We start from the raw sequence: 24102 nt of genomic DNA, 5'->3' as shown, positions 1-24102 counted from the left end.
TACTTGCTCTGGATGGAGAAAAACCCTTTAGCTTCCCAAAGGCCATTCAAGTTTCCTAATTCTGGTTTTGCAACATATCATCTGTTATGGTTTGTCCTGGGAATGCAGACTTCTGAGAAAACGGGATTTTGTCATCTTCTATTCCTCTCTGTTCAGTGTCTGCAAACATGGAAAATCCCAAGGCAAGGGCTACAGTTACAGATCCTAACCAGATTACTAGTATTTATGTAGGGCTTTGCCAGTCTCAGAGGTGGAGGTCAGTGAAGTAGTGTGGGAAACTATCACTGCAGTTGCAGTAGCAACTGTTTATAGACCTTGAAATCCAGCCTTTTAAATACATGTATAACTCTGAATGCATCAGACTCATTCTCCATGCTGTGCTCTGATCTAACCTTATATGGTTCTTCTTTTTTCTAAGAATAAATTGTATTTTTCCAAATACAATTGAATTAAACACATAGGAATTTCCTGATGGCAGATAGTTTTTCTGCAGAAGAGGGAGACATAAAATTCAGCTTAAGCGGTATAAATTCTGCTGTGGGCTAATGTACTAAATGGAAAATTAATCTGTAATTTCCTATTTTGCAATATTTGAATATACCTTTTGGGGGTTTGTGGTTTGTGTGTGTTTGGTTTTGCCTGTGACTTTGTATCCCAGCTTAGAAAATGCTCTCTCTATTGTCATTTTAATAGCAGCTAATCCCAGCCATGTATTTGTTAGGCTTCTACTAACATTAGTATCTTGTTCTAAGTTTTAAAGTCATGCAAGTGTCCCACTAGTTCAGCTAGCATTTCAAAACCACTGATTGGAATGAAAAGAAGTTCATAAGTCATATTCCCTTCCAAGGGAATTCCGCTGTAATTAGATCATAGTAACTGCACCCTTATTTCCTGTGTTGTTCTAAATTCGGGTTTAGTAATGCTGAATTCATTGGCATCTATCAGATGTTCTTTCATAAAAATTGCTTTATTTTTTTAAAATTGTATATAAAGCATCCCCACACAGGCAGACAGAGCAGTACTAGATTTTTCCATTTCCCAGATGCATTCCAGCTCCTTCAAAATGAGAAAAAAAAGAGGGATTTAGTTCAGTTGCATGTTCACACAGTTGTGTATTCTGTGTGTCTGCAAAGCATTTGGAGACAGTCTGACAGCACTTTATTCAGCTCCTTCATGCTGCAAAGCTCCCTATTAATGAAATCTTTCAAGTACATGGCAGTGTTACTGTACTCAACTTCCAAGTCCTCAGGGCTGCTTCCGCCCTTTGCTTCTCCAGTACAAATTGCCTGTCCCACAGCTAACCAGAAATGATCTGTGCAGCTCTTGCAACAGCTCCGAAAGAAGTATGGCCTTTGGAGAAATAAAATAAGCATTGCTTTCTGTATTTTTTAAAATACACCAAAATGTAAGGATTTTTTTTTTATTATTATGTAAGCAATTACATTTGATCATTCAAGCTTTACTCAAAATTAGCTTCTGAAAATCATGTGTGGCTTTGTGTAGGACATTCTTACAGTGTGAAAGAGGTCACTGCTTCATCTTGGGAGATTTTAGCTTTCCCAGCCTGTCAGCCAGAGGGCCAAGGTGCTTCCCAGTGCTCTGCCCCTTACATGTGATTTCTATAGTTAATAAAATGGGCAGATCCAGAGACTGCCAATGAGAAAGAGCTCTGCAGCCACAATTTTAGAGCATAAGATGCCTTCTTGGTCAAAGATACTGCACCAGTATGTGCCACTTGAGGCAGATAATCACCCAGAAGCAATGGGTTCTCATGAATTCCAATGCTGAGTGTCACATTAAAGCTTTACATTTAATCCTAAAGAGATCAAAATGTTTTTGGAGGCCAAATTGTCCTTTGAAAGCTAAACCAAATTATTTTTCTTTCCACTTCATGCATGTCATCAGTACAGAATATGTTTATTAAGTAAATAATTTAAAAATATCTATTGGAAGACAAATTCTAAATCTATGTAGAATACTTTAGACCCTTTTTTTTTGTAAAGATGACACCAAAAAAGCCCCAGCTGATAAACATAGTGCAAATTGAAGTCTAGACTGGAAACCACAAAGGGAGTTTCAGGTTTACCAGCTAACAAATGCTTGATGAAAACAGATAGCTGATGTCACCAAAGACCCTGTCAAGATTTCAGAGGAGGGAGCAAAGCTAGTATAAATTCAGGCTAGAGCTGAGGTCATCTTGGTAATATGGTGGGCAACAAAAAGTGGTGGAATTTTCCAGACTTGAGTCCTAAAATGTTCCCACAAAAATGTACGTGAAAAAAATGTATGCAGTTACACACTCTGACCCAAAAATGATCTTTTTCCATACGTGCTTGACTATATGTGCATCTGTGCGCCCTTTGGTGATCAAATAAGGTCTGAAATTTTCCTGTTTGTCTCAGCACATCCAACTGACTGGTAAAGCTACACTTATTGTCAGCATCCCTGGGAAATGCTGCATTAAAAATAAAAGGACTAGTAAGACCATGACCGTACAAGAAGATGCTTGTTCAGTGGCTTCGTTTATACAGATGAATGTGCTCTGTGTGCAGAACCCTCAGACTAGGCCACAGAAAACTGTACTCAATATTAAAAATACATGGATGCCAAATAAATTAACTTGTAGAAGACTGGTAGAAGAAGGAAATGGTGACTAGTCCCACAGGCTTTTCTTTCTCCTAACATTCCTCTTGAAAAAATGTATTTCTGATTTATCATGCATGAAAATGTAATATATCATTCTGGAGTACTGGCCTTGATTTTCATTTTTCCCTAACATTAGGCACCCTTTGTTAACTTCTCTTCATTTTACAGTGCTGTGCCACTGTGCAGCAATCTCTTCAGCTGAGGGTCTGTAATTGAGCTGTGAATCTTTTACAACGATAAGGAGACATTTCTTCATCTATCATTTTGACAATGCTCAGTCAGTTCTGAACTTGTCACGATAAGGGGGATGTTTTGCCCTGAAGAGAGAATGAAATCATGGTTGGGGCTGTATCCAGTCATCCAAAGGCCCTGCAACATTCCTTGTAGGGCTGTTTAGCTGGTTCACCTACCCAGTTTCTCTCTCTGATGAACTGCATGTTGTCTCTCATGAAAGTCTTTGAAAACATCTCTTATTTTTCACTGCCCTGAGTTTAGTGAAGGGAGTCAAGTAACTTCTGGCCTCCAGTCTTTATGTGGACAGTTTTACTGAAGAGTAAACTACTGACAGAGCTGTTCTTTAGCCAGTTTATATCAGCATAAAATTGAGCTTGTAACTGTAAACATTGTGTGGCTCTTCTTTCTGTGGGAATTTCCAGCTAGAGATCTTCAAACTTCAAGCATTGCTTTCTTGGCTTATGTAATGTTCCCCAAAGAGGTTATTATCTCCATTTTGTAGCTGAGTAGAGTCAAGTGCTGAATGGTAAAGCCTTTAAACTGACTAATAAACAAGTGGTTTTGGGGATGCATACTTGGTACTGGTGATTTCCATGCAGTGTTAATTTGTAACAAACTTAAGGAGTGTACTATAACCCAAGACAGACCAGGTTCTTTCTCCATTGCCCATCACCACCAGCAGTGAAGGCTGTGCAAACTAAATTAAATAATAAATAATAAATTCCCAGGAATTACACCCCTGTTGTCCCAAACAGACGGTTTAAAATACCTCAGTTCAAGTCACAGCAAGGTCAGTGAATTTGCATAAGAGCTATTTAGGGCCTCACCTGCAGAAGTGATGGACCAAGCTGTACGTGGGAGTTCTGACCAGTCTGGGACGAGCCAGAGGATCCCAGCTTGGCCGTGAGCCAGTTTGTGTGTGACCAGCACCATGGAAAACAATACATTATTTAAAAGAACCAGATGTGTATGTAAATTAAGAAAACCCAACCAAACCACCCATGAATACAGAACCACAAACATCCCACTTACTTGTTTTCTCAGTGATAATCTTCCTTTGGGTTTCCTGCCTAAAATCACAAATGCAAGCTGTCACCATCAGAGCAGAACCCAGGAGGGCTGGGACTTTCACCTTCACTATTCCTCCTCTCTCCTGCTCACAGCTTTGGATGGAAAATTGTTTAAATCACACCTAGCTCAGACTCACAGCCTAAAGTGAGATGTGCATCTCTGCACCATCCAGGCTGGGGATGCAGCTCCCCTGGCACAGGACACCTCTGCCCTTGGAGCTGCAGCACCTCCTGCCACCCTCCCCAGCCTCTGGGGAGTGCCTCCTCCCTGAGCTCTGCCTGATCCAGCAGCCATGTAAAGCAATAGACTTCATGGCAATAACGCAGGAGAAATGATGCAGGCCTTGTCTTGGTTGAGTAAGTCAGAAAAGTATTTCTAAGAGGATGCACAGGCACTAAGGACAGGCTGACTGACTGCTAGTCTGCCAGAATCTCATCCTCACTTTGCTCAGGCAAATGGCAGTAAGGCAGAAAGATTAATCTTTCTAAGCTAAGGGATACTTGAGAATAATGTTTTCCAGTACAGAAGGTAAAGGGGGTTTCTTTCTGAGACTTAAAGTGTAGTCTATGATGGGAATAATTTCTGCCTTTCCTGCCTAGGATTTTCCTTTAGGTAAACTCCTTGGGGCATTTCTTCTCTGCACAACACTAAGAAGAGTTTTGCTGCTCTCCGAAGAAGGAGGGTATTGACACTAATGTATGTCATATGAAATAGTCCACAAGAGAGAGAAAGTGAGGATATAGTCATGCCAAAATGACAGAGTCCCAGAAAGTCAGTAGTCTTCCAGCAGTGCAAAAGGAGTGTTTCAGGAATGGGAAATACTGACTTACATCTGGAGCCAAACCCTTTTCCCTCTGCTGTGTTGTATACTTAAGCAGATTTCAGCTTTGCCATATTCCTATTTCCAGAGTTAAGTGGCAGAGCCAAGGGATACAGCCCATCCCATTTCTATCAACTCCAGTATTTGCAAAACATGTGGGCAGAGAGGGACAAGTGGGTGGGTGGCTGGGTGGATTTCTGGCCTGATTATATAAAGTAAAGTAAATGTGCAGTCAGGCTGCGAGCTTTCTGTCTTGAACTTGGTCATACTAAAAGTGTGAGCTTCTCATGTGAGTTCCATGAGAACAAGATGATATAAAATGCTGTAATCACATCCCTGTGGCAGGGAGTCTGTAGCTTGAGCTCATCCATGGTATTCACTGGCAGAGAGGACTGCAAGCTCCTGGAGCACAGACCAACTTTTAGTCTTATTCCTTATCAGGTCCCAAAGAAATCAGCCATAAAGAACTATCTATAAATGTACTTTTACTGAGAATTTGTTTGGTTTCTGTGTGGCAGGGACTGGCTGGCAAGCAGCTGGCTTTCTGGTTTTGCTACAGAGCCAGTGCTTTTTATCTGGAACTTGGAACTTTATAAAGCATCCAGAGGAATCTAATCTACTTTTTCTGACTTTGCATGTAAAAGAATAAATTTTGGGCAAGTATTTTGCCTCCAGTCCCGGTGTGTCTTTTAAAATAAGGTACAAGAATTATAGAAATTTGTATGTAGGTATGAAGTTTTTTACAGTAAATGTTAGTGCTTCTGTAGTAAGCTAGTTTAAAAGAGAGAACTATTCCAGACACACCATGTGGCAGAAACTTCACTGACTCACCCATGGCTCAGGGCAGGGAATCTTTCCAGCTTCCTACCTACAAATATTTCCCCTCTGTGCCTTATGTCACTGCACTCAGTGCCGTACTCTGATGTATGTCCTGATCCACCTGGGGATTCCAGCTCTAAAGCCCAAGTGTGATTCGGAGCAGCTGAGGGAGCTGGGGCTGGTTAACCTGGAGAAAAGGAGGTTTAGGGGGAACCTTTGTGTTCTCTACAGCTCACTGAAAGGAGGCTGTGGCTGGGTGGGTATCAGTCTCTTCTCCCAGGTAACATGTGACAGGAAAAGAGAAGAAGATCTCAAGTTTCACCAGGGGAGGTTTAGATTGGATATTAGGAAAAAATTCTTCACTGAAAGGAACTGGCTGCCAAGGAAAGTGGTGGAGTCAGTCCCTGGAGATATTTAAAATACTGTGTAGATGTGGCACTTGGGGACATGGTTTAGTGGTGGATTTGGCAGTGCTGGGTTAACAGTTGGACTCGGTCTTAGGGGTCTTTTCCAACTAAATGATTCTATAATTCTATAAATAAGGAATAATAATACAGTTCAGGTTGCAGAAGCTTTTTCCAGGTCTGCATTTGAAAGTGGCGCTTCTGAAGTCTGCTGATCATAACATTGTAATGCTAATTGTGGTACTTAAGATTCTTGGAATGGAATGACAAAAGATTATTTTAAACTAATTTAGTTTTGAAGCTGTCCAAAGAAATAAAGGGTCTTCAGTTTTCTGATTACATTTGCTCAATAATTTTAAATATTTAATAGTTAGTCTGTTTATGATCTCAGTTTGATTTTCCTGGCAGATGACACTGTGTGTATGTACATGTAATGTACAAAGGCATTTGTGGTGAGAAAAAGGGAATTATTTCCTCTTTTTAATGTGTGAGAAAACTTAAGCTATTAATGGAATATTTGCCATTACAAGGTATTCTCAGTGCAGCCTTCCACATGATGCCATTTTATTAAAAATAACACTTTTGGGGATTCAATTTTATTTTTCCTTTCTGGTTTTGAATCTATTGAGATATGTTTATTCATATTTTTACACATTTCATTGCAATGGATAAAAGTTTGCTGAACTCCATTCCTCACCCTCACAATTACTTTTTAATGAAAATAGTGATCTTTTGTTTTCATATAGCTCCAGAAGATGGAACATAGAAAAAACTGACAAGAACTTTTGAGTCTTGTGATTGAAATTATGCAAGTTGGCAGTACTGGTGGAATGTTTTATCCTTAAAATTTTGAGCTAAAGTTTTACGCATGTGAAAAGCAGATTTTTAATGGCAGCTGTCTGCAAATCTAATTATAGAGAGTGCATCCAGGCAACCATTATATATTAAAGACATTTCATCCTGGTGAGGTGGAGAAGAATGAGTTTTGTGCTGTGCGTTGAACACAATTATATTGCACACAGAAGGTGATGAGCAAGTCTTTGCCAATGAACCTTTTGAACCCAAATGAAGTGTTGGACCCTTGAATATCCATTTACTTTAGATCCTGCCACCAACTCCCTTTTGACAATCTATCATTTTAAAAATCAAAATTTAATTACAACCCAATTAAACACTTCAGTTTCTCCTTAAATATGTGGGGTATGATAAGAACCGGATTTACTTGAGTGCATGACTTAGCACATACTACTCAGTTAGTGCTGCCAAATCATTTCCCTCTGTTCTGTCTGTAACTCCCATTACAATCTGCCTTTGCCAAAATTAACTAACTGTGTGGTGTGAGCAGATGCTGAAAACATAAGCCATTGAATCAGGGTCATGCAGGAGACAGAAATGAATGTTCCCAGAAACTGTACAGTCACATTTCTCTAGGAAGAAAACAGCAGTGTATTTATTCCATACTGAGGACCAGTGATTGAAAAAAAACAAAACAAAACCAAAAACCAGACACATTAAAAAAATCCTATGATTTTTGGGAATTCAGGGCTTTGTTTAACTCTGCCACAGATACATCTACATATTGTGTTACAAAGGACACCAAGAGCCATGAAAGGCTGGTCTTATTTCTGGAACAAAATATAGGACAGGTCAGACAGTCAGGAAAGGATGCTGAAGTGTTTTGAGACTCTAGGTCACAGATTAAAGTGCAGGTTCATCTCCCAGCTTTGCTTAGGTTTTTTTATGTGTCATTGAGTGAGTGATTTCATCATTCTTTAGATCCTGCGTTCTCCCTCTGTAAAATGGGGCTGGTGCTCCTCCTTTCTTTATGGTGTATAATGCCTGTAATTCATGATGTGCTCCTGAGTAGCATAAGGGTCTTTGTAAGCCCATAAACACTCTATTTGTTTTAGCTTTAGCCTTAAAGGGAGCATAAATGCTGGGAAAGGACTGTTTGGTGCCATCCTGGGCTTTTCAGTTTCCATTTGAAACTCAGCAGGAGTTTGGATTGAGAGCCTGTTCCCATCAGCACAAGCAGTTTCAGGCTGATAATGGGCTGGTGGTAACCTCTCAAGAGATAAAAACCATGGGGAATCATCAAACATCCTTACTCATTGTGTATTTTTACATTTATGTAATTTCAGGTTTTTAAGTTCTTCAAATTCCATCAAAATACTAGCAAATTCCTGGTTCAAGATTTTTCTTTTACTTTTAGGAGCAGAAAGTGCCATTTCCATTTGCTACAAACATATTTACAATTACTTTGACCTTTAACTCTTAAGTTAATGTGCAATTATAATAAAAAATGCCATGAAATATCACTGTGCAGTGTTAATTCTAAGTTGATCAGCACTTCATTAGTTCTCTGATAGCAAAAAAAAGAACATCTGTGTAATGTATTATGCAAAACTCTTGTCCATTGGCTTGAGGTACCTTGGATCCCATTTTCTCATCATTGGAATGAAATTGATTTGGTGATGTCAGCTGAGTTCATACTGCAAAATTAGCTCATGGAAGTCAGCAGTGCTATTGGTTTCTTCACTTAGGAGAGCATTGGAGCTTAGTCTGTCTAGAAACTGAAACCTTCCACCTCTAGACTTTGTGTCTCCTTCAGGTCATACATGAAATGACTTAGGGAGGGAGCATGGAGAAGTTCTTGTAGTGTCAGCCTGCTTGAGAACTGCCAAACTAGTAATGTCTGTGTGATTCTCCTTTCCATTCTCTTTCACGTATAATATATATAATATATATATGTGTATATATATAATATATATAATCTATAAATAAAATATTATTTAATAATGATTATTCATAATACATAAACATTTTAATTTATAGATATTTTTATATGCATATATATGTGTATAAATTTTCTAATATCTCTGATTTGTATTTTATGAATAATTAATAAGTTTTGCCTTGTCTCCTAAGGTTATAAAAGATGTGTGCAGCAACTGTACAGGAGCTGTAGACTCTGATGGGCCGTTGTCCAGTTCTCCAGTACACAAAGTGGAGCTGGAAAAGGTAAAGTTATCAAAATGGTGAATGCAAAATTCCTTTTGATTACTCAAAGAGGCACTGGATGTCAATCCCTTGCTGCCTTGTGTTGCTGTTTCAGGCACACAGTCCCTGTGTTGTGTTGGTTTGGTTGGATATGTGCACACATCCTGCAGAGCTGAGGTTTCTGCCATGTCACTTTGTTTGGCCGTGAACAAGCAGCAGGCTGGCTTGGGTCCAGCTTCTCTTCAGCCACAGAAGGGTGCAGATTAATGGGTCTGATACATGTGCTGAGATGCAGAGATGGTCTCCAACAAATGCAAAGAACAAGCAGGGGTGTCACTCTTGAGGAAGAGTAGATGAGGGTTATACCGGGGTTTTAAGGGAAAGTCTCTTATTTTGGGGGATTTAGTCCATGAAGAGCTCCCTGGGCATGCTGAGATCACTGTTTTGGCAGACCCTTCCAAGCATTTGTGTCTCAATAAAGAAACTTGGCTACTCACACGTGGTACTTGGCTACTCCACTGCCTTGACTCAGCAGGATGTGAGAGCACGAATTAGGGAAGTGAGCAGCTTTGCAGGGAATGATTGCTGCATGACCAGCACCACTTTAAACCCCTGCTATGTTAAGGCATCTGTGTGAGCAAATCTCTCTGCAGCCCCTGCTTAAAAATCCCTCTGGCAGAGGTTTCATCACCCAGTTCCTGTTGGGAAGTGCCACCCCCCTGGTGGAAGTGCACCACTGCCTGTGGCATTATGTTGCTTTGATCCTGGGAACTGTTCCAAAACAGCCCAGACTTCCTGGTTTCACAGGCAAAAGCTGTTGTGTTTGCATGTTTGCACACACCTGTACAGTATTGACAAAGTAACTTTAAGTGTTGAGAAGTAGGGTTTTTTTTCTAAAATGCTTGCCATGAAAATGTGTGATTTATTTTGTCATTCATTCCTTTTTGCAATTGCCTTATTGTGATAATCTTCTTCATGGCTTCACCACTTCTGAGTAATGTGGTCATCAAAACTATGCTGTCATAAGCTCTATCTGCTCCAACCCAGACCTCATGATAACCATTACAGAATAATCAGTGCTTTAAATTTATTTCAAAAGCCTTTCTTGCAAATATTGAAAGTACTGAAGCACCTTATAGGAATACACTATTTTCTGATAAGTTGTAATTGCAAATGCATATACGGAGCATTCTTTTAAAGATACAGCTTTTACCCTACTCATATCTGATCCATGTAATTCTTTATTGCAACATTTAGAGTCTAGAAATACATTAAAATGTATGGTGAATAATGAATATTTCACTGTTTTTAGTATACTTTCAAATACATACTATTTTATTGTTTCTGTGATTTTCTAAACTGAAGTTTTTATTGTCTTCTAATTTTCATCTAAGTAGATGAGAGCTTGAAAGTGTGTTTTATTTCACAGTAAGTATTTTTTTAAAGGGGACTCATGACACTTGATTTTATGAAGGTGCAAACATTGTGTGTCAGCTAATCTCTTTGCCCCTGCAGAAGTTGTCATTTGAGAGGCCCAGCTCAGATGGGGAAGGTGCTGTGGAAAATGGCATCACTACTGTGTGCAATGGTAAAGAACAAGGTATGTCTGGTGTAAGTATTGTGTGCTTAGAGAAAGAGAAATATTACCTTTTATCTGTCCAAAAAAGTAAAGTTTTTGGATGGTTTTATTTGGATTCAGTTTAACTTGAAGGCTCAACTATGTCAAGAAGGATTCCTTAAATTTTAGCAGTAACAGAAGGCATTTGATGTTATTGTGCAGGTAAAATCAATATAATTAATATAAGAAAACAGAATATGGAAATTTTGGTTTGGCCTTTTCTCTGTTCAAAAGTACAGTTTTTCAGAGCTTGGATGACTATAGGCAAGTAACAGAGTTTTAGTGACTGTATAGTAGCAATATAAATAGTGGTGTAAAACTTCTAAGCAAAAAAGCTATAATTAAATACTAGAAGGAATGAATCATGCATATATATATATATGTATGTTTTATATATGTGTGTGTGCATAGATACCTTCATATATAAACTATCATATTACATATGATTTTTATATTAAAAAATATATATAGTCATGCAGTATCAGTGTATTTTTGAGTACATATGTATATAGTTTTGCATATGCTACTTTGGAGTCACGCATGTTCTGTAGTCCTTACAATCTAACAAAGGTAAATCCTAAATCCAGGGAGAGTTCTGGCCAAGTTATATTTAATACACTCAACCTTTATGCTCTCTTCTCCATCCTGATCCCTGCTCCACAAAGCAGAAGAAATTCTGTGGGTTCCTTGATGTGCCACATAGCATGGTGTAGCTCAGATAAGGGATTTTTCTGCTGTTAAGTGCAGGGTAATGTGAGCTGCAGTGAGCACAATGTCAATACTGCCCTTGGTGCCAGCACTGTCTCGCCTTTTGACTCATTTCCCTTATCTCCTCCCTGGGTCATTTTCCAGCATTTCCTGGCTGTAAAGATCTCTGAACAGTATGGGACAATGTCATGGTTTGTGGTTTTCTGAAAGTCGTGGTACATTTTTACTTTTTTTTTTCCACATTTTAAAATCTTCTATTAAGCTTTCATAAAACTCCAAAACCTGTGGAGTATCATTTGTGACCCAAAACCTGTGCTGTCCACGATGTCCAGAGGTACCTGGTGGTTCAAGTACCCTGCAGAAGGTGTGATGATGCAGCTGGAAAAACAGCCCAGCTGAGGTGCCTCAAGGAGGGTCATTTAAAATACCATTGGCTTTTGAAAATTGACTTTCAATAGATAGTAGGAAAAACAATGGGCATTAATGACTGCAGGAAGGCTGAAGTGTCCTTGAAGAAGTTAGCTGTGCATTTTTGAAATGGATAGAAGGTGTTTAAGGGAGTAGGTGGGAAGGGAGGCTTCAGAGAATGATCATCTCCAGCTGGCACCAACCACCAGCCTTTGCTCTGCTCTTAACCAGCTGCTTACTTTGCTGTGGGGAAGGAAATGAGAATAAAAGGCATCTATGAAAAAAAATCACTGGCAGTTGGGCAATTAGTATATTCTTTAGACTCAAAAAGATTGTCATGAAGGCCTTATTTCTGCTGCCTCTCTGCTCTGCAGGAAAAAAAAACAGGAAAAAAAAGGGAAGACAGGACAGAAAAACAAACACTAGAATGGCCTAATTCCACTGTTGGCCTTGGCTGCTGCTGTGGGGGATGGAAACCTGTCTGAGGACAGGTGCTGTGCCCCCAGGCAGGGGTTCATGAGCTGAGTGGATGGGTGGCCTTCCTCCCTCCAACAAGGGAGCCTGTTTATGTTTAGAGAGCACAGTGAAAGTTGTGAACACCCTTCCCTTGAAAAGATAATTAGACCTGGATGTGTTGGAACTGGCTGGGGGACAGCTATTGGCACTTGCAGAGCTGTCTTACGCCCTCAGCACTGCCAGATTTGTACAGTCATGGCTACAGATATAATTTCTAAATAATGTTCTATGATTGCTAACAATTAAACTAAATATGATAAATTATCCCATGGTGAGTCCCAAACTGCTTCTCTATTTTCCATGCATTCTTCTTCCCAGCTCATTAGTTCATACAGTCATTTCTCATGTGAACATTTTCTCTATTTTTCCCCTCAGTTTGTGCAAGTCCATAACCACTAAGTGTTCCCTGTTGCAAAAGGAGTTTATATGTTGGGGATAAAGATAGAGCAAATCAATTAGTAACTATTTTAAGTTAATTGTTCATCAAAATCACATGTCAGGGCAAGTTGATGGAATTTTTGCTGCCTTTTCAGTTAGCAGAGACTTTTGCTCTGTTACCAGAATCCCATTTAGTCCTCTGAATGCAGTTTCTGAAGTTTATTTTGTTTGTTCTGTTTTGCAAATAAAAGGCCTCTTTTTTTCTGAATCTGTTTAGTCTTAGAAACTCTTCTTTAAAAAAAAAAAAAGTATTAGGTTTTTAATCTGGTAGACACTTTCTAAAACCTTATCCCTAGTCCTTGCCATATTGTATTCAGCAGCTGAACATGCTTCAGGTCTCAGTGGTAATATTTCTAGTATCAAGTGAATTTAGTGGAAGCATAGACTGGATGTTAGCAAAATACTTCTTTTCAGCAGAGTTTTTTCTTTCCAATGGTCACAAAAATGGCCAGCTTATAGCTATTGAATATTCATACTGATCCCACTAATTTCTGAGTAGTTAATTCATAGTCTTGTCTTGTCTTTTTCTAAAATGTCCATTGTGATAAGATGTCTTAACCTAATTCTACATAGAAGTAATTTTGCTAAGCAAGCATCTTGCTATCTTTTTTGTGTACCTAATTATTGAAGTATTTTAAGAAAAGTGTTTAGGAACATTGAAGAAAACAATGAAGAAATGTCTGAATGGATTTTTATTGCTGTGTATATGAGGTGAATACAGGTACTTCAGTCATACTCCTAAATTAGATGATGACTTCTGTGGAAAGAGACTTGAAGCTTGATTAGATTAAATGAAGTTGAAAAATCGATTTTTGTTTTATTATCCTTCAGAATGCCACTGTTTTTATAACACAGAGGTAATAAGAGGTAATTTGTCTCATTGAAATCTGCAACTCTTGTACAAAGGTTTGTCTTGCATAGGATATTTTTGTCTGAACTCCTGTTTTTATTCAGCTTCTCTCTCTTGGTTGGTATACACACACTACTAAATAGACACTTCTTCTTTCTTAACAGTAAAGAGGAAAAAAAGTTCGAAAACAGAAGCCAAGGGCACGGTGACTAAAGTAACAGGGAAAAAAATAACGAAGATCATTGGTTTAGGAAAGAAAAAGCCATCAACAGATGAACAGACCTCATCAGCTGAAGAAGATGTTCCAACATGTGGTAAATGATTTTTCCCCTTGAGTCTTAAATGCTCACTGCTATTAAAACTTTATAGCATTCTAGCCTAGGAATTTCTCTAAAACTGCTTTTACTGCAACAATTCTTCCCCCAGCATTGGAAAAATGCACCCAGACTGCAAGAGGAGTAATCAAGAGTTTGTCATTTGCAAAGAGATTAAAATAATTTGACTTTTTAAATAAAGTGGTAACACAGTCTCAGGTATCACTGCTCTTTGCAAAATTGAGGAGGAAGAGAAACTTGAACAGGAAGCATAAAGAAACAAGCACTGTTCTCGAACAAATGGTTATAAAATGAATATAGGCTGAACTATGAAATAAATTGAGGCTACAAAGTAGAAGACGGCTCTTGGAAAGTGATCAGGTCTTTTATAGTAGATTGTGGTTAAGGTTTTATGGAATAGCAGACAGCAGTCAATTGGCCTCAAGCAAAGTGATTTAAGTTTAATTATGGGTTCCTAAAGTGGTACATATTCGACAAAATGAAGTAACAAATTTCTAGTACGCTATTTTAACTCTTAATTTTGACCATTCCATATGACAGCTGTAGTGCTCAAGGAAGCATATAAAAAGGCATGCAGAAATGCTTGTGTTTTGTATCATAGCTGTTAAGATTTGCTCACAGTTTAAGACTGTGCAATGCACTTAGCTGATGTCCTCACAGCTCTGCTATTTTAAAACAATGCAATGGACTTAAATGCTCCAGTTTATCTTTAGGTGCTTCAGTATTAGGTAACACTTCCATACCTCAATAAACTTACTCTTCACCCAATCCCTTCAAAACACAAATTTCCTTAGAAAGCTTTGAAGCAGTTGCACCAGATTCTGGATTTTACCCATTAATTGACTAGAAAAACTTAGGGAAACTCAGAAGTCCGTGATTAGGGAGCAGTTGGTAGAACTCATTGGAGCATGAAGTGTGATAGATGCCTGCCCAAGGTGATGGATGCTGGTGGTCCATGGACCACCAGAGAGAACTTTGTAAGGTTACAGGTGGCTTTCAAGCCACACTTTGGGAATCATTCACATAAGCAAACTTTGATTAAGTGTGTGTATATGTGTCTATACATTAGCTAAGAACAGATGTGATTTATTGACCAAAAGAACAGCTGGGAAAAGCTGTGTCCAGCCAGATGCATTGTCCAAAGCATCTGGCCTCCATAAGGGCCCAGACTTCCGGGCTCTCATACTCCATTGATTATTCTGCATTATGTGAGAAGCTAACCACATCTGTACAGTCTAATTCCTCATATTTCTACCATTAGTTTGGATATGGACATAAATACAGATTCAGCCATTACTATTTGCCTGCATTTGGCTCTACTCAACACCTCTTGCAGATTTTAAAGGAAAATATATGAATGTCTGGTCATTGCAGGAAGTCTTTGCTAGAAGGAGTTTCTCACCACCAGCAGTTTGGCTCAGTTCAGTGGCCTCTGGGAGGCTGCTCCATAGTTGAAGGTTTTTACACTTTACCTCCCATGAACAAAGGGAAAATCCCAGCAGGGATGCAGATGTCACCCAGCTACTGTGGAGACTAAAACCCACCTGCGCTTGTTGTCATGGCAAAGCTCTTGCCTACATCACTGCTCCTAGACTGCCTGCACTAAGCTGAAGCACTAATGCCCCAAAGGGGAGCACACTTGAGGCATTTTGGTCATGTCAGCTTGTGAAGGTTTAAGCAGAGATAAGTAGGGGGAAAGTGGGATCCTGCATAGTTCAACTCTGAAGCAGGAAGTTTTGTGAGAGCTTTTCTGAGAGGCGCACTGGCAGCAGAGGGGAAAAAAATGTCAGAAAAAAAGGATTCTCACTCCAAAACAAGCTGTATCTGGCTTGCACAGGAAGGTTTTTTTCATTTCTAGGGATTGTAATGCAATGCACAGTGATACAGGGTTTTGTTACAGGAGGAGGGAGGAGAGCTGAAGAGTGTGATTATCACAAGGAGCCAAAACCAGAGGATTAAGCACATCCTTATTTTTTATAGTGCCTTCCAAGATGTGCACAATTCTGATCTGCTATATCCTGTTGGATCACACTTTGACATTGGAACCATAATATTGGAAGGAAAACCCAGAGAAATTAATAATAAGTCATGGTTTTAATGAAAACCAAAGATAGAGCTCTATAACAGGATTAAATGAAAATCATGTCTGAGATAGACGACAGCATTTTAATTTCACTTCTGGCTTTTGCAAGATATCATTTATTTCCCTCCCCATAGCCTGTTTGGAAGCAGCAACATGCTGAATTCATGTACTATTTGTAATGTGGAAGCAAAATTCAAAGGTTTTGGTTTGTTTTTTTTTTCTACTTCCAAACTCTACTAAGACAGGAAAAACGGGCATTGCTTTGATTGTACTGTTTGAGTCTGGAATGATTTTTGCAATGGCACAGAGAAGGAAAACCACAAAACTCTGCCCATTTAATATTCTATGCCTAGACACTATATTAATATAGAGCATGGTAAGAAAAGTGGGTGGTTTAAAAAGAAAAATTTTAATGACATTTTAGTATGTAAGGATACTGTACCATAATCACTTCCTGAATTTTAAGCTGATACGAATTTTATTTCTATTTGCATAGGTAACAGTCTTTTAAGTTCTGGTTTGCAAGTGCTGCAAACCAGATGTGCATTCTTCTTTCTAAATGTAATTACAACATAGAGCATCAACATGTAGTAGGCTTTTTTAAACACTGCTTTTGGAGTTACACAAGGTAGCTCAATACATAATTATATAATATGAGCTTTATATTTAATATGAATTTAATATATTTAATATAAGCTATTATAATTATATAATATTATTTTCCCAGAAAAATTTGGTCAGCCACAGTTATCAGTCATTACCCACAGAGAGGCAGAGTGAGCACATTGGCTGTGTATGGAACTTTTTTTCTCAATGTCTCTCTCCCATTCTTACTCAAATCCTGGGGGCCTGTGTGCTCCTACACATCCAGCTGCTGCAGGGACTGACACAGAGCAGCCATTTGCACATGAGATGGATCACATATTTATATGCTTTTTCTAGGTTATTGGCACAGTGAAAGTTTTCATTAAAAGCAGTGGGGCAGGGTCATTTACTTGTCTTCCTAAAATCCATCTGGACTTTCTATTAGAAGAGGAACAAGTTATTTAAAGGCTAGCATTACACTGAGAAGTAAGTTTCTTTTTTCCTTCCTTTTCAGAAAAAGTGAGGAGTGAAATATCTCACATTTCATTTTATTGCAGGATATCTCAACGTGCTCTCTAATAACCGTTGGCGTGAGCGCTGGTGCAGAGTGAAAGACAATAAACTCATTTTCCACAAGGACAGGACTGATCTGAAGACACACATTGTTTCTATCCCGCTCCGTGGCTGCGAAGTCATCCTGGGGCTGGATTCGAAGCATCCCCTGACCTTCCGCCTGCTCCGGAACGGGCAGGAGGTCGCTGTGCTTGAGGTACAATAGCTGTGGCTTCTAGGAACTCCCACAAGGTGAATTAGAGAAGAATTCATACAACCTGTGTCTGTCCATTCAGAAAAAAAATCTTTGGAATAATATTATTACAGAGCTGAACAATATTGAAAGGAGAGAAGAAATAGTACGCGTTGTACTCAAAGAGAGAACTGAGATTAAATGTAGTTCAGAAATCTTCTCAGTAAAATACTTTTGTCTTCACTGACCTCCCCTTCACCTAGTACTAAAATATCCCTTCTCCTTCTCTAGGCACACTTTTGTATCAGGGATACAATTACTTTGGGTAAATAAATTAGCAATAATTAAATAATGGATCACTGTTGATGGGAGTTTTAACTTTATTTTTTCTGCTGCTTATGGTTTTTATGCTTACTCCTTTTGCTCAGTCTTTGTCTGTATTATGCATTTAAGAAAATGCAGTGTGCGAGCAGCCTGGTGTGTCTTGACTCTCCTCATGGGCCTTTATCCACCTTTATCTGTGTTAGGTGGGTCAGGCTTTTTATAGGGCCTTTATTCATCATCTTTTAAAACCTGAAATGAGCAGACACTTAAGGCCAAGTATAATGAGCAGGAGGCAGCCTTTGCTTTCAGTGGCAGGACATGCACTTTGACTGCTTTGGGTTTCTGACTACAAGTCTCCTATCCTTGCAGCCAGGCCTGTTATCTGAGAGCAGTTCAGAGAAGTCGAAAATCTAAAAAACAGCTCAAGGAACTGTGAAAAGAAATTAAATACATAAAAATAAGAAATTTAGAAACCACTAAATTTATAAATGACAAGTTGTCTTTCCCCCACTACTTCTATCCAATATTTGTTTTGCTGCTGTTTAACTTTTGAATTGGTGACTTGAAGCAAAATATGAAAAAACTCCAATTATTTTAATAGTATTACTGCTTTTACTTGTGTTATCAAGAAGATGTATGCTATCATCTAGAGAAATGTAGCAAAATTTTTCAAAAAGTAGTGTTAAAATCTCTTCACTATTTTGTTCCCTATTTCCTCTTGTTTCTGTTCAACAGCAGCACTTTCTTCTCAGGAGTCATGCTATCTAAAAATATGCCAGCCTAACAAAGGAAAATAATTATGTTAAAGCTTTCAATATTCTGAAGTCTAAAATAAGCATTACTTGAATTAAAATCCTTAAACAATTATTTTTTCTTCCTTTTAGTGGATTGCCCTCCCTGTATTACATCATAACTGATGAACACATAGTTTATTTAAAGTACCATCCTTCTAGCAAAGCAGATTTAATATGAAATCCTGGGCTTTTTAGGAGTTCAGCAGAATGAAACCAGAGCCTCTCATACAATGTGGTAGCAATTTTTCAACGGAGAAGAATGCACATTTTGCAATAATGCTCAGCCCAGTGGCAAAGCAAAGACCTGACCTACATTTTTGGCCTCTCCTCACAGGCCTCCTCCTCCGAAGACATGGGCAGATGGATAGGAATTTTGCTGGCAGAAACAGGATCTTCAACAGACCCTGGAGCTCTGCACTACGACTACATCGACGTGGAAATGACAGCAAGCGTCATCCAGGCTGCAAAACAGACCTTCTGGTGAGAGCTGTTTGCTACCTGCCTGCTTCCAGTGCTCTCAGGATTCATGTCCATGTCTTAACTACACTGCCAACACAGCTTATCAAAATTCACCTCCCCCTTTGCCAGATACTGAACTCCTGAAGTGTTTCAGCATTGCAGCATGTTAGTAGATGTGTTTATGATTATAGTGTTGGAATCCTGCTAAGTCCTGTAAAAGATGCAAGGCACTATGCAACTTTACCCAAATCTTTACTTATTTTTTTCAGTAAGTCCCCTTATCAAATGCTATATTTTAATCTTCTATTTTGCCTAAAGTCTTAGAGCTATCACTGAAGAGAACAATTATTCTGAAATATGCAGCTATGTAATTCACATTTATTGTCTGTATTTGCTGTACATATAGGGCATAATACAGCATATTATTGATCAATATATGCTGCACACTCACAGTGTAAAGCAAATTTAAGTCTTGGGTAGTCACACAATCAGTGTTTCCTTCTCAAGTTCTTTCTGATTAATTAAAAACTTTGTCAAACTCGCCCCAGTTCAATTAATTTCTGGGGCTTAATATATGAGGTGGAAATTGGGAAAGTGTCTAGAGGGTGAAGCATGGAAGCTGTTTAAATTGCTAATCAGTGCAACGAATTCCCCATTACTGATCCTGTGCTAAAAGCATATGCATACTTAGCATATACAGTGATTTACATATTCAAATCATTTGAGGCATTCAAGCAGTCTTTGGTGGGAAAAGACCATCATTTTTCCTTGGCTAGATGAGGTTTTTAGAAACCGGAGTGAGGAAACAGTGAGGACAGGGGAATGCCCTACTGCAGTTGTTCCCCATGGTCAGAAAGTGGGTGGCCTGAGAAGACAGCTGGCAAAGGCATCATCCCTCATCCCACTGCAAGATGACACTCCCTAGGCTAATTTGGAATTTGTGTGACTTAATTCATTAGAGAATCACAGCCCATCTGCCCATCATGGCTTTAAACAGATAAAAAATGAAGGGGGAAAAAAAAAAAGGAAAAAAGTTTTGGAGTTTTCCAAAAGAAGATCCTATTGCCATTAGCAAGGTGCCAAGAGAAGTTAACGAGGGAAAACGCCCAGCTTCAGAGTCCAGTTTGAATGACTTCTGATAGAAATCAAGGTGACTCAGTGTTAACACAAGCCCTGTTTTGTGAAAACCAAATAGTTTTGATAGAATTAAAATGCACTTAGAATGCAGACTTATGTTAATATTTGTTTAGAAGTTAATAGGGCTCAAAAAGTTTGTCCTGTGTTGACGTGTATTTTTGCTTCAGTCAGCATCTAGCAGTAACCACATTTAAGAGAAATAGAATGGTAACCTTTTCCCCCTGAATTCTGCATGGCTTTACTTTTCTGCACATATGTGGTACTAATTGGAGCCAAGTGAAAAAACATATGCAACTAGACCACATGTTACAAAGGAATGTCAAACAACTTGCAAAATAGCAGAATTTACCTGTTAAGAATTAATTAAAATTCATTGGGTTTCCTTAAGAGCTTGTCAGGGCTTGCTGATAATCAATAGAGTAGCTGTCTGCTGATTTTCAGCTACAAGTGGAAAACGAGGAGAAATTACAATGATACTTAAATGTTAATGAACTACTACATTTGCCCTTTATAGAATGAATATCGGTATTCCAAATCAAGTGCAGTTATTAAAAATTAGTTTATCGCTCAGTCACTTTACATTATTGGTTATTCACTTACTAAGACTGATGCTTTGCAAAGCTATCAGCTCCTCATTAATAGTCCCATCAATTTCCTTCGTCTAAATCATTAGGTGTGGGGGAAAAGCTGAAGAAAAAGTGCTTCCAGGCAAGTTCCTCCATTTTCCTTCTAGCAGTTTCCAAATGCAATTAACTTGCATGGATGCACCTGAAAACATGATTAATGAGGATTATTGAAATAATTATTATGAATTGTTTGCAACTACTGAGATAAATCCTGCCTTCCTTTGGTGATGGAAATAGTTACTACAGGTGCATCAGATGCCACTAATGAATATCTCAGTTTTCAGACATGGTTATTATATATTGCTGTAATTGGAGCCCCTTTACTAGAAAGAAATTGAGCAGTAACTCCAAGCTCAGTTCTTCAGACCAACCAGAAACACTTGTGCAACGCTCTTCTTTAAGAACAGTAGACAAACACAGCCCTCTAATAATGCCTAACAAGGTATGAGTTACAATAAAGTTAAAAAACATTTTTATAATGGAATTTTCCTTGGGCTTTTTGCTGTTAGTTTGTTTGAAGTAAGGAAAGCCTCTTTCTAATGGTTTTTCCATCCCCACACTGCCCTGAAAGGTTCACACCAAGCTGAGAAGGTTTGTCCCTCCTGTGAGCCCAGGTTTCCCATGGCTCAGGTGAGCCCCAGTTCTCCTTCTGAATGAGAAATTCAATGGACTCATGTTATTCCAAAGCCAGAAGAAAGCAACTGTTGAAACCACAGCATTCCTGAGCTCCTGCCAGTGCTACAGAAGACCCTCTCTGCTTTAGCAGTGCTTTATCATACTTTGTGAATGTCAGCATAGACTCTGAATAGTTCCATTGTTTGGGATGGAAAACATTGTTTTCCCATTCACGTACACCTGAAACTGTAGGAATGGAATTATTTTGGATCTCACTCTGTACCTTATTCAACTCCAGCAGTTGCTACAAAGGAAAACTCACCTTTGGGGTCATTATTGCTGTCAGGCATGACTCTGCCATTGTCTGCATTGTTAGATCTTTGCAAACCTGATGTAGTTTCTGATACCTCAAGTGTGTTCTGCAGAATTCCAGTAAAACAAGTGACAGTGTTGACTGGGACAGGATAAGGGGGAAGAAATTAAAATATATTATATATATGTATATCCCCTTTAAAGTTTCCAGAGGACTCAGGTCCATCATGTGTAACAGAATGAGAATGAGCATATAGACTATTTGTATCTACAATTACCCAGAGAGGGTTGAGAAGCATAGTGCCATAGCCAGCCAAAAGTTCTGATATAGAAGAGAAGAATTCCCAGGTTTTGAGGAATTATTCAGGAAATTTTGATCGATACGTTACTTTGGATTTCATTGAAATTATGTGGGCTTTTTTCAAATTTTTTGCTGGATTTTATTCTTGGTTCTCTCATTTCCTAAGTTTTTATCCCCCTGAGCATGCATGCACACAGAAACACCTGCTTCTCCCCAGTGCAGACAAGAAGGGAATGTTTCTGGGACCCTGTCAGGCTGGTGTATAACAGAGATCAGCAGGTTCCTATGTAAACAGACCACTGAGCAATCACAGCTGTTGCTCTCCAGGCCTTCACACAGTCTTATCCCCACAATGGAGAACAGGAACATATGCTGTGTTATTGGCTGTAGCAGCTATGTGTGGGTAGCAAAGAAAAACTGCCCTGCAGAAAGTGAGCAGCTCTGTGCTTCCAGGCTACATGATCAGCCACGGGGAATATACCACTGAATCATCATTTAGGCTTAGGTTTAAGTGCTGGTTTTTATTATTTTTGCTTTGCATTATTCAGTTTCATGAACAGGCGGGTTATATCTACAAATCCGTACCGGGGAAGCACTGCCAATGGCTACGCCTGTCCGAGTGGAATGGCACTTCATTACGATGATGTTCCCTGCATAAATGGATCGGTAAGAGTTGAATTTGCGCAGAACAAATGGTTTGCATGTGTTGAATGCGAGGACATCTGAAAATTATATTATCTAAAGATCCTCAATGGGCAGTTTCCAGATGAAATCATATTTTTTTGATTGGGGGTTGCAAACTCCTCTCACGCTTATAGAACATAAGGGCATGGGACATATTGTTTACATTAACCTGCATGTGAGCCAGTGTGCATTTAGAAAGCAGTTGCCTGTTGCTGATTTGTTGCCAAGTCCTTGGATGTAATATTCACTTGAGGAGGTATTTTTTTAGATCACACGGGAAAGGGCAAAATTAAAGACTTAATTACACCTGGAACTTTTTGGTGTCTGTTGAAAAAACACCAAACCCCAAACTCTTCTAAGTCCCTGAGGCTGCATTCCTGAGGGCTGCAGGTGCTGCTCATCCCAAAGGAGAGCCACAGTGGTCACTTCCATTTTCATAAATTGCAGAGCTCATCGAAGGCAGATGTGTAATAGGATTTAACATCCAGTGCTGCTAAACAATAGCAATATGGGGTCCTCGGGAAGATTTACAGGGGAGCTACAGCTCATGTCAGCTCTTAATTTGGGCTGTTGTCTAAAGGCCCCACTGAGGGCAAACTCAAGAGAAATTAGGAGTTTCAAAGTGTGAAATGGTCCAATATGTCAGTAATGTCTGAAAGATGTTAGAAATCCCCTCTTGAAAGCAGTGCATGATGATTTGTGTCAAGAGCAGTCTCTGCATAGTTCTTGGGTGTACTCATACCTTTGTTTGAGTAGTGTACTGCCATGGCCAGGATGGGTTAAGGAAGGGTATTTAGCAGTCAGATTGGTTTCTTTTAAGGTTAATCATATGAATCACTGGAGTACTGTTGTTGAGCTTTCCATTTTTCTAAAATTTAAAACAAAAAAAAAAAAAAGAGCTATTTTAGTCCTTGCAGCTCAGAATAATAAATCTCCATCAAATGAAATGTGCTAGCATACCAGCAGCTGATATTCATGGGAAAAACATGCAGCCTGAAGAAATTTAAAAAAAAACAAACTAGAAAAATCTTGGCTTCTGATAACTGCTAGGCTGTATTACTTTTAACAACTCATGTACCAGATGTAATCCTGTGGATTCATCTGTGTAAACTGTGAGTATCCCCCCGTTAACACAGTCTGCCTGTGCTGCCTTGGTGCTCAAGCCACCAGCTGAAGGTGCAGTCCCTGAAACAGCAAGGGTGATAGGCTTGCTTATTCTAAGGAACTTGCTCAGGGCTGAGGCTGTGAGCCATGGAATGCAATGCTTGCTTTCCACACAGTGTTTTCCCCCCACTTTCTAGTTTAAGTGTAAGTAGTAAGTGTATGCTCGCTAAGCACTGAGGGCTTGCTGGAGTCCAAAGCATCACTAATGTTTTAATTTCACTTGCATGGTGCTCTGTTCACTAACTGCCAAGGTGTGTGTGTTGCAGTGGGAACCAGAAGATGGCTTTCCTTCTTCTCGTAGCAGGAACACTGGAGAAGAAATGCTTTATGATAACGCAGGCCTGTACGATAACTTGCCGTCTCCAAAAATCTTTGCGCGCTATCCGCCAGCTGACAGGAAACCCAA

At 39.1% G+C, this 24102-nt stretch overlaps 1 protein-coding gene across 1 annotated transcript in view; it reads left to right on the top strand.

The window, feature by feature from the left end:
* The window catches only part of AFAP1 (actin filament associated protein 1), a 112700-nt gene that overhangs the window by 76815 nt on the left and 11783 nt on the right, over positions 1-24102 (top strand). Inside the window, exons 7-12 of the mRNA XM_058838664.1 lie at positions 8923-9015; positions 10510-10594; positions 13697-13846; positions 17093-17304; positions 18733-18878; positions 22397-22514. Coding sequence (XP_058694647.1) covers positions 8923-9015; positions 10510-10594; positions 13697-13846; positions 17093-17304; positions 18733-18878; positions 22397-22514 — 804 coding nt within the window. The remainder of the gene's footprint in view (positions 1-8922; positions 9016-10509; positions 10595-13696; positions 13847-17092; positions 17305-18732; positions 18879-22396; positions 22515-24102) is intronic.

The sequence above is a fragment of the Poecile atricapillus genome, chromosome 4 (genome assembly GCF_030490865.1).
Source record: "Poecile atricapillus isolate bPoeAtr1 chromosome 4, bPoeAtr1.hap1, whole genome shotgun sequence".
NCBI lineage: Eukaryota > Metazoa > Chordata > Aves > Passeriformes > Paridae > Poecile > Poecile atricapillus.
The sequence above is the reverse complement of the archived record's forward strand: the minus strand, read 5'-3'. Positions and strand labels throughout refer to the sequence as shown.